The 11,475-nt window shown below is 37.0% G+C and overlaps 1 protein-coding gene across 1 annotated transcript in view; it reads right to left on the bottom strand.

The window, feature by feature from the left end:
• Positions 1-2,226: 2,226 nt before the first annotated feature.
• Positions 2,227-11,475, bottom strand: part of LNPEP (leucyl and cystinyl aminopeptidase) — a 109,725-nt gene continuing 100,476 nt past the window's right edge. Inside the window, exon 18 of the mRNA XM_049869321.1 lies at positions 2,227-11,004. Within this exon, the coding sequence (XP_049725278.1) occupies positions 10,873-11,004 (132 nt within the window). The 3' untranslated portion in view covers positions 2,227-10,872. The remainder of the gene's footprint in view (positions 11,005-11,475) is intronic.

Raw genomic sequence — 11,475 nt, 5'->3', positions numbered from 1 at the left:
ATTGGAAGAGATCCATATTGATGCCTATTCCCAAGAAAGGTGATCCAACCTAATGTGGATATTACCAAACAGTATCATACACAAGTAAAATTTTACTGAAGATCATTCAAAAGTAGCTGCAGCAGTTTCAACAGGGAACTGCCAGAAATTCAAGCCGGATTCAGAAGAGGACGTGGAATCAGGGATATCACTGCTAATGTCAGATGGACCCTGGCTGAAAGCAGAGAATACCAGAAAGATGTTTACTTGTGTTTTATTGACTATATAAAGGCATTGGACTGTGTAGATCATAACAAATTATGGATAACAGTGGGAAGAACGGCAATTCCAGAACATTTAATTGTGCTCATGATGAACCTGTACATAGATCGAGAGGCAGTCGTTCAAACAGAATGGGATACTGTGTGGTTTAAAGTCAGGAAAGGTATATGTCAGGGTTGTATCCTCTCACCATTACCTGTTCAATATGCATGCTAAGCAAATAAGCTGAAAAGCTGGACTATATGGAGAACACAGCTTCAGGATTGGAGGAAGACTCATTAACAACCTGCAACATGCAGATGATACAACCTTCCTTGCTGAAAGTGAAGAGGACTTGAAGGTCTTACTGATGAAGATCAAAGACTACAGCCTTCAATATGGATTACACCTCAACATAAAGAAAGCAAAAATCCTCACAACTGGACCAATAAACAACATCATAATAAACAGAAAAGATTGAAGTTGCTAAGGATTTCATTTTACTTGGATCCACAATCAACACCCATGGCAATAATTCAAGAAATCCAAAGACTCATTGCATTGGGCAAGTCTGCTGCAAAAGACCTCTTTGAAGTGTTGAAAAGCAAAGATGTCACCTTGAGGACTAAGGTGTGCCTGACCTAAGCCGGGGTGTTTTCGATTGCCTCATATGCATGCGAAAGCTGGGTAATGAATAAAAAAGACCGAAGAATTGACACCTTAGAATTTTGGTGTTGGCATAGAAATACTGAAGATACCGTGGACTACCAAGAGAATGAATAAATCTGTCTTGGAAGAAGTATAACCAGGATGCTCCTTAGAAGCATGGATAGTGAGACTTCGTCTTGAGTATTTTGGACAAGTTATCAGGAGGGACCAGTCCCTGGAGAAGGACATTGTCTGGTAGAGGGTCAGAGAAAAAGAGGAAGACCCTCAACAAGGTGGATTGAGACGGCGGCTGCAACAACGAGCTCAAGCATAGCAACGATTGTGAGGATAGCACAGGACTGGGCAGTGTTTCGTTCTGTTGTACAGAGTCACTGAGTTAGAACCGACTCTACAGCACCTAACACCACCACCACAGGTATCTATGGATAAAAAAGTATCAAAAAGTTAACCAGAAGCTTTTGATCACAATCTTCATAATATCTAATAGCATTTCCCCTATATATTATTAATGTTCCTCGTTACAGATTTGAATAAGAACATGGTATCAAGAAATAGGATTTTGGGTATGGGAGTTGAGTTTGGAGACTTACCCTAATATGCCCAACTTCAAGCTCTGACAATTATAAAAGAATACGGGTGCCACTTTCCACATCCAGGAGTCTAAGAAATTCTAAATTCGACCTCAAGGCCACTCATAGGAATAGAACAAATAAGCTCCTTTTGTAGACCTGACCAGGAACATATTCGTTGTCCTTCAGTCGATTCTTACTCACAGTGACCCTGTAGGACAGAGTAGAACTGCCCCATAGGGTCCCCAAGGAGCGGCTGATGGATTTGAACTACTGAACTTTTGGTTAGCAGCTGAGTTCTTTCTTAACCACCGCGTCACTAGGGCTCCAATCAGGAACGTAGACGTAGGTAAAAAAGTAACTGATTGCTCTAGATCACTCACGTTCACATAGCTGTATCTGAGTCACTGCCCATGAATCCATTTATATTTTACCCACCCTCCCAATCACAGGGAACATACAGCAACATCTGGAGACATTTTTGGTTATGATAACTGGGCGGGGGTTGCTATTGGCATTGAGTGTGTAGACACCAGGAATGCTACTAAACATCCTACGATGCATAGGAAGCCCACCACAACAAAGAATTATCCAGCCCAAAATGTAAATAGTGTGGAGGCTGAGAAAGCCTGAGTTATATGCAGTAGGGATTTGGGGGTACTGATGAGGTAGGAAACAAGTTATGAAGGACAATGGATATGGCTGATGCCCTGAGAGAGGTTTTTCATTCAAAGAGTCCACACAGTAATTGTATTTAAATACTTTTATTTTTATTTCACAAAAAAAGAAAAAAACAAGGAACAGTGTTTGCAGTTACACATGCCTTTCAGTCAGTGCTGGTCATATGCAAAATAAGTCATTACAAATACAAAGAAAAATAAGCCTTTTCCCTTGTTGAAACAACACAATTACATAAACAATATTTTAGGTATATATATATTCTATTTTCAAAGTCTTTGACAAAAGACAGATTATGATACAAATTTAGAATTCCACCCACAAACTCAGACTTGGAATTGGAGATCTTTATAGGTGTTTAAATACAAAAATGTAATACCGTTTTACAAGTTCCCAAGTAACTACTTTCCAAAGTATTTGAAAGCTACTATTCTTCACAGCAATATTGAACACTTGGCTTTAATCAAGAGAGCTGTAAGACTAAGTTTTGTCTCAATATGAGTTTGGTGATTAATGCAAATGCTCCCATTATGTTGTAACTCTTATCTCATACACACACACACACACACAAGCACACTATTGTACTGTTGGTTTACAGCAGTTCAATTCCTGGAGCATTTCATTCAGCTAAGCCATGACCTTTCCTTTCTTTGAAGCATTTCAAATTAAGAACCATTCAGAAGTATCACTAATGACTACCATGACTAACTCCAAAAAGGTGCTCCCTCTCTTTTATTTATGATCAAAGTTAAATGTGTTGTTATGAATAAACTTTTTTTTTCTACAGCAGCAGGTATAAATAACAGCAAAGTATAGGCTAATTTTTCATCACTAGAACCTGAGAATTTGCTATGGTAAATAACATCTCTGCAAATTTTCTAGGAGTCGTATCACTCAATGTTTCTTAAAAAATATGGCAAATCTTCGGCATGGAGTAGTATCAGTATAAATGTTAAAACAAATAATGCTAAGATGCTTGAAAGGAAGAAAGGAGGGGAAAAAAGGAGGGAAGGAAGAAAAGAAAGATCTTTACACATGCATTTTCTTTAATACAGACAACATGGTGTTATAACATTTACCATATGGTGATGAAGGAACCGTGTGAAATAAAATACAAGAACGCTAAAATCAAACATGCAGGTCTGGATGCATGAAATGTGCACAAAAACATGCAGCTAGCAAGGCAGTGTTGGCTTATGTTTTTAGCGCAATTGAAGCTAGTATCTAACATCCAGGCCCTAAAGACAAAAAGGAAAAAGGAACAGGCATGGACCAGTTAATGGAGACCTGAGGAGAGAGATGCAGCCACACAAAAGGCTCTGGGTAGGAAAGGGCCAACCTTGCCCTGCCATATGTGGGTGTTGAAAGGTAGAAAGGGCTGCCCCCGCAACTCTTTGGATTAGTTTTTGGGGCCATGTTGTCATTCACTGGAACCATGGCAATAACTCAAAAGGCTCCTCCCAAGAATTAAAAGAATTTCCATTGGATAAAGAAAAAAAAAAAATTTTTTTTTTTATGCATGAATATGCTATCGCCAGAACTACAACAGACTTCTGTAGGTAAATCAGAATTCCAGGTTTCAAAAAGGAGCTACTCTCAAAGGTCTTCAGATGAGTTTTAGGCAGCACTCTTATCTTATAGGCCCATGGTTGGCTTCATTGGCTTAGCAGTTACTGAGACTCATTAGTAATGAACTTTAAACACACTTTTACTAAGTACTGCTCTCCTGCCTTTCTGGAATTTCCAAAGTATAGGTCCCTTCTGGCTATCTCGTTCAGTTTGAATCAATACAAGAAATTCTGGATCTGATTACTTTCACAACTCAACCATATCCAAGGTGTCTTCCCCCATCCAAACAGTCCTTCTTCTTATTTGCTACATGCCTTTTGTCATTAGTTACACCACCACACAGCTAGATCTTTAAGCCAGATGGCAGGGATTTAATGGGCCTTTATTTTTCTTAGGTATCTTCAGAGCCCTGCAAAGACCAAGTACTAAAAAGAAATAATGATAAAAAGAATCAAATTATCTATATGAGTATATATATTTACACTGTAAAAACCATCTACCCTACAGAATAAAACAAAATAACCAAAGAACAACTATAATACTAGCTACTGCTAAGTGAGGAAATATGCGGGAAAGGAGGAAGTGATCTCATATTATGAAGCTCAATTTTCCATTAGGTCCCTATATGGCTATGTGAAGGATTAAATACAAAATGAAATAACAAAGAAAAAATATTTGTAGCTATTAAGAATACTTCTCTGCCAAAACTATAAATCCCTCAAATGAACAAGTAAGTAAACTACATACAACTATCTACTCGCTATTGCCCACACAGGCAATAAGGGGAAGGGAGAAGGGAGATTTGTCATACACTAATCCTCAATTTTCATTAGGTACTTATGCATCCATGCAAAGGGCTAGGTACAAAAATCAATTAACACAAAACATCTATATACATTTTTAAAAAGTACACCTCCTGCTCTTTTCCCCTAACCACTAACTACCCAAATAAAAGAACCTCAAAAAACAAAGACCCCAAATTATTATAAAACTGTTGCCCATGCAGGCAATGGGGGAAGGGGAGAAGAGGAGATTTATCATACGTCTGGACCTCCGTAGGTTTTTTAGGTTAGGTTCGGTTCTGGACCTCCATATTTTATTAATGCATCTGTAAGTCCCAGCAAAGGACTGGGTACTAGATATAACAACACACAAAATGTAGCAAACCCTTATATACATTTAAAGAGAATATACGCCCCTCCACACATGCAAAGAAGAACCAAACATCTATTCTTCTACCATTGCCCACCAGGCAACGAGGAACAGGGAAAAGGGGTTTTTCATAGAATCAATCTCAACTTTCATCAAGTACCTTAACAGTCATGCAAAGGACGAGATTCAAAATGATGTTAACACCAAAAGGGGCAAAAACATGCATATTAAAAAAAAAATAGATACCCTGCCCACTCCTGAATAAAAGTCTCAAAAACAAACACACAAGCCAGCCTTAAAGTACTCTTAAACAACTGCCCGTTTACATAGGCTTTCGGGGAAGGAGAAAAGATTTTTCACACCTCCAGATCTGGGCGTCTAAGTTTCATTTTACACCCACAAGTCCAAAAACTAAACACTGGGTTTGGTGTGAAAGAAAAACAACACAAAAAGCCAACATTTATATACATTAAAAAAAATACAAACCCAGAAATCATCCTGCTAGCAAAAACAAAACAAAAAACTCTACTAGCAATTGCCCAGACAGGCAACAGGGGAAGGGGAAGTGGAGATTTTTTTTCATAGAATGAACCTCAGTTTTCATTTATATACCTAAGTATCCATGGAAAGATCTAGGTACAAAATGAAGCACAGAAAAAAATGAATAAAAACATTTATATACATTAAAGTACATACTCCCACCCTCTCTGTGGTGGTGTAGTGAAAACAGTAACCTATACTCCTCTAAAGCAGTTGCCCACACAGGCAATATGGGAAGGGGAGATAGGAGGTTTTCATACATCCGGAACTCCACGTTCTATTAGGTACCCATATGTCCGCCCAAGGACTGGGTACTAAATGAAGTAACACAGTAACAAAAACTATATACACATTTTTAAAAAGTGTATGTCCCGCCCTTAGCCCCTCCCCATCCCCCCAAAAAGAAGCCTTCAAAAAAACCCAAACTACTTTAAAATTATTGCCTATATAGATACAAAGGGAAAGGGAAAAGAGGAGACTGTTAGACATCCAGAACTCCACGGGTCATTAGCAACCTACAGTCCACATGAAGGACTGGGAACCCAATGAAATAATATAAAAAAGAAGTAAAAACATGTACACACATTTATAAAAGTATGTACCCTGATCTCACCCCTCTCCCCAACACCCCAACTCCAAAAAAAAAAAAAAACCCTGAAACTAATCAACTGTTCTACTAGCCACTGCCGCACAGGCAATAAGGAAACGGCAGAAGAAGAGATTTGACATAGACTGAATCTCGATTTTCTTTATATATTTAAACATCCATGTAAAGGACAAGGAAAAAAATGAAGTAACAAAAAATAGCAAAGATATATATATATATATATATATATATATATATATATGTGCACTGGGTTTGGGGGTTTAGATATATTAAAGTACACAGCCTTGCCCTGAAACCCCTCCCTCCTCCCTTCGCAAAAAATTCTTTAAAAAACCCAAACTGCTCTAAAATGATTGCCCACACAGGCAATAAGGGAAAGGGAGAAGAGGAGATTGTTATACATCAGAACTCCATAGTTCATTAGGTATCGTCCAGTCCAAGTGAAAGACTGGGAGCCCAGTACAATAATACAATATAGTAGTAAAAACATGTATATACAGTAAGTACACATCCCTGCCGCCCACCCCCCCAAACAAATGAACAAACAATAATTCAGCAACTACTCTATCAGCTATTGCCCACACAGGCAATAAGGGAAGGGAGAAGAGGAGATTGTTATACATCCGGACCTCCACGTTTCATTAGGTACTTCTCCATCCATGAGAAGGACATAATACAAAATGAAATAGTAATATAGTAGCAAATATATCTGTGTACACTAAGTTCATACTTTACAGCCCCACTCTCTCCCACCCCCCAAAATAAAACAAACAATTTATTAGTTATTGCCCAAACAGGCAATACGGAAAAGGGAAAGAGATTTGTCATACTCTGAACCTCAATTTTCATTATGTATGTATTCACACAAAGAAGTATAAAATGAAATGTAAAAAAGTAGCAAGACATTTATACACTCTTAAAAGAACGATGTACAATACCCATCCCTCCAAGATTAGATCAAGAGACTAGAAACTACTCTATCATTGTTGTCTACACAAGCAGTAAGAAGGGGAGTAAATGGAACATTTGCCATACCTCAGGACCTCCACAGCTCATTAGGTAGCTAAACACCCACTGAGAAGGATGAATGAAGTACAAAATGACATAACATCCACAAACAGCAGCAAAAAAATCTGTACACATTTTAAAAAGAAAAGATCCTGCTCTCCTCCCAACATCATCACCTCCTTACGAAGGAGGAAACCAAATGACTACACTCTGTCAGCTGTTGCCCACACGGCACAAATAGGGGAAGGGGAGAAGAGATTTTCATAGGACAGCATCTTACTTTTCATCAGGATAAACTATACAAAGTGAAGAACATAAAAAAGTATCAAACATGTGTAAGTTTTTAAAGTATATACCTCCAAAACCACTCAAAGAAATCAATCAACTATTCTACCATGCAGGGAGTCAGGGAAAGGGAGGAGAGGAGACATATCACACTTTCGGACCTCCACTCCTCATTTGGTATTTACCTGCCCATGCAGAGAAAGAAGCATGAAACAAAAGAATGCAAAAGTATTTACATACGCTAATTTTTTAAAGTACAAATGGGGTAGTGAGGGGGAGCTCTTTAAGAAGAGAGTAAATTCCAATAAAAACATAAGCAACAAAGGCAAAGAGGAGAAAATGTACATCGTACTTATGACCTCAGTTCTTAGGTCTATGTAACAGAACTCAGCTCTAGTTTTGCAAACTTAGCCTAGGAACGTCTTTTCTTTGTGATGACACATCTTCTGATATGCATAGACCTTCCCTGCAGCCCCATGAAATTCATGGGAATTACCTGAATGTTCTGCAATCTGACTGCAGATTATAGTTCCAGGTGCCCTAGTTTGAACAGACTCCTTCAAATCCAACTCAAGAACAGGCTATCAGTAATCCAACAAATTCAGCATGTAACTTCCTCACATTCAGAAAGGATTCTGTTCTGTAACTACCAACACTGATGTAGCTCTATCCACTCTAGATACCCACCACTCATCTGACAGCTCTTTTACTACTACAATGACTAAAGTACAATAAAACAAAACGCTATGCAAAGAAATCAGTGGTACGCAGAACCTGTGACAAAGTTTTGCACAAACACCACAACAATGACAAATGACACAATTTCATTTAAAAAGACTTATACAGAACCACAAGATGGAGAAAGGTACAAACTTTTGATGGAAGCTGATACTACTTGCAGTTTAATTAATCATTTGATATTAACAGAACATACTAGACTCCTTAGATTTCTACTTTAACAACCTTTCAGATCTCCAACGCAAACATTTTCTTCCATCATTTCCAATTTTATCTCTCTGTACTAATAATGCACTAATAATGTAGTATGATGTGCCTTTTTTATTACATTCAAGTGGACAGTCTCTCAGTATGAAAGGCAAATAATACTTGTCAAACAAGTACTTAATTCTGTCACGGATCTGTGTGCTTATATAAAAAAGCATATTCTGACTTCTGTGCTTCAATCTTTGATTTTGAGGGTAAGATTAAGTTTTTTTTTGGGAAAAAAACCTTTGAAAGCTCTATTTATTACCCTACACATTCTATCTATTATTTAAACTCATATTTCTGGTTTGGAGTTAGTTTTTATAAGTCCCATATGGATGAACTAGCCTAACATTAAAAATTACAGAATTCTGTGGGAAAAATTTAGGTGAGGCCTATAAGACTACTGATAATGTAGATATTATGGTTCCAGTATCATGGAAATGAACAGCCTTTAAGTGCCAAGATAGCAATGGATTATGAGTTACTTCTTTTTTTCAGCCCAAGTTTTTATAAGGTTTTACTAACAACAATACTTCCCACACCACACACACACGAAAAAAACTGATAAAATTCAAGACAAGGTTTGCCATATGCAGAGTTAACATGTATTACAGAAGCAATGTCAAGACAGGCAAGTAAAACTGAAGAATCATAACTGAATTTGAGAAGTAACAAAATTATACTCTGTATCAAAGTGGAATTTAGTAATGTAACATGGTAAAAAACCAGTAACAACAAAACCCTCCAAAACTTAGTATTTTCCCCACTCTTAAAATACAAAAACACAAAAACTTTCAATATCAACTAAATTATCATTCATTTACCAAAGCACAATCACCCAAGTTTTAATAAGACATCTTTAGATGATTCAGAATATATTTTCTACTCTAAAACAGAAAGATAAATGTTCAGAAAAAACTAAATTGAGGGAAAACACACTAGAATTAAAGACTATCTTTTAGTTTGCCAGCCTTTTAAATTTTGTTTTATAAAAATATTTTCCATAAAATAAATATAATTTTATACACAATCTCACATATTCTAGCTTCACACCTGCTAAATAAAAAAAGGTGACCTTTCCCCACTGTCTGACTCTGTGGAGTGTTTTAAGTGCTCACAAATGGATAACTACCCTTTTTATGTACATAGAAGCTGTTTTCAAACAAAATATAAACAACTTAAGAGTTGCTAGGAAGAAAGCTTTTCTCCTAAGAATCAAAGAAACAACAATCTAGGTGTAAGTCTGCATAGCTCAAAAAATTCAAGTACAGTATTTCTCCCTCAGGAGTAAAAATGCCATACAGTTTTGGGTATCCTTCCTCATTTTTCTTTTTCTTTCTTTCTTTGGCCATTTCTTTTAATGTTAGTTTGGCCACAATGAAAGAAAAACTATGATTATCAATTAAAGAAAAGTACTGTTTCTGATACTGGAAAAAATTCAAAGCCCACCATATCCAATCTGAATTCAGGTTACTCCTCTCCCACATCTTCCTCATTTCTATTTAAGGTACTATGGTGAACTTCAAACAAAAATGTTCAGGTTCTCAAAGGCCCTATTTTAAAATATGCTTCTGATATGCTACTCTATCATACAAAATAAAAATCCACATTAGGGTATGATTCAAAGAATCTATGATCTATCATGCCAATTATAGGTTATAATTTTTAACTTAAATTATATTCTTATTAATCGTGATAAAAGTCACAGCGAAGGACACCAGAGTTAACAAAATGCTTGTCACAAATGTAGAAATACTTATCTACAGCATACAGTATGTCTATGGCGTGGGGTGATAAAGGTGTACAGATTTGAGGAGTATCTGCACCCATGAATAAAAATTATAATTAAAGCTAACTCAGGTTTGGAGCAGTTTCCTACGGTAATGCTACAAAACATTGAAAGAAATGTGTTAAGTATTTGGAAAATTTAATCTTTTGGCCTTGTGATTTAGCTTTTCAATACAACAAAAATTTAAAAATTCTGTAGCACCTGGCTATTCTGCAGAAGAAAATATAATAGCTATAGATTTTATTTAAATTTTTCCAGAAAATAAAGGACTAATCAAAACCCCAAATCAAAGGAGATCTGTACACCTGAGATCAGGTCTCCATGGCCGCATGCTTCGTTGTCTGCATTATTATCTAAAGCTAACTTTGTACACATGAAGCAACAAATGGCTGACATACCAGCAGCCTGCAAAGATGGTGGCTCGTATGGTCGACCTTTTCTTGTTTCACTGTGTCAGGACCTTCTTGTATTGAGAAATAGAATTTCAAAAGAGATCATTCTTCCCCCTTTCTGTATCTTCAAAGTAGAAAAATTACTCGTTGTTTTTGTAGCAGACTGGCATATAGGTGAATACAATTTTGTAATAAATAACAACATACTGCCCAAAGACACTCAGAAAAGACAGATGAAAAATACAGATGTGCCCTGAGCTAACTAGAACTCCTAAGACTGCAGACAACTTAGCAGCGAGCCTGGCTTCACCTTGGCTTTTGCAAAAGCAGCAGAGTCTCAAGTTCACAAACTCTCTGAATGGGCGACAAGAGGCGTGGTTATGCATGCTACAGCCACGACGTCAGAGATTTTAAATTCTTCTCCATCCACTGGATGTTGAGCTGAATGACTTCCAAAGCTTCCTGGACACAACGCAGCCGATATGTTGCCTCTGACTCATTTTCAAAGAACGCCTGGACCTGTAAGTTCCACACAGAAATATTTCAAAAGGAGACAAGGACAGTAAATCTCAAGTAACTCTGAGAATCCTTTTCAAATAAGCTTTAACTTTAAAAAGATTGTGAAGGTCTTTTTAAAATGAATTCCCCTTATTCTCACAAGGATGAATTTTTAAAACTTACAATAGGAAAAAAAAGGTCCAAATAACAGTAAATAAGGTACAGTCTAAAGTTAGGCTTGGTGCTAAAAATTCACCCCCGAAACTGAATTCTTCAAAACAATATTATTACTACTTAAAAAAGTATGTGGTCTTAATTCAAAAAATTATTTGGATGAGATAAATCAAGGGAATATTGTTGAGAACAGAATTGGAATTTTTCCTCAATACCCCACACCCCACCCTTTGTAAGTCAATCTTAGCACTGACGAAGGCAGACAGGGAGAAGGGACAGGGATTGACACGAGAAGCCACCATCTTGTTTAAACTTAGC

The sequence above is a fragment of the Elephas maximus genome, chromosome 2 (assembly GCF_024166365.1).
Source record: "Elephas maximus indicus isolate mEleMax1 chromosome 2, mEleMax1 primary haplotype, whole genome shotgun sequence".
NCBI classification, from domain to species: domain Eukaryota; kingdom Metazoa; phylum Chordata; class Mammalia; order Proboscidea; family Elephantidae; genus Elephas; species Elephas maximus.
Note: the sequence above shows the minus strand (reverse complement) of the source record. Positions and strands in the feature narration are given on the sequence as shown.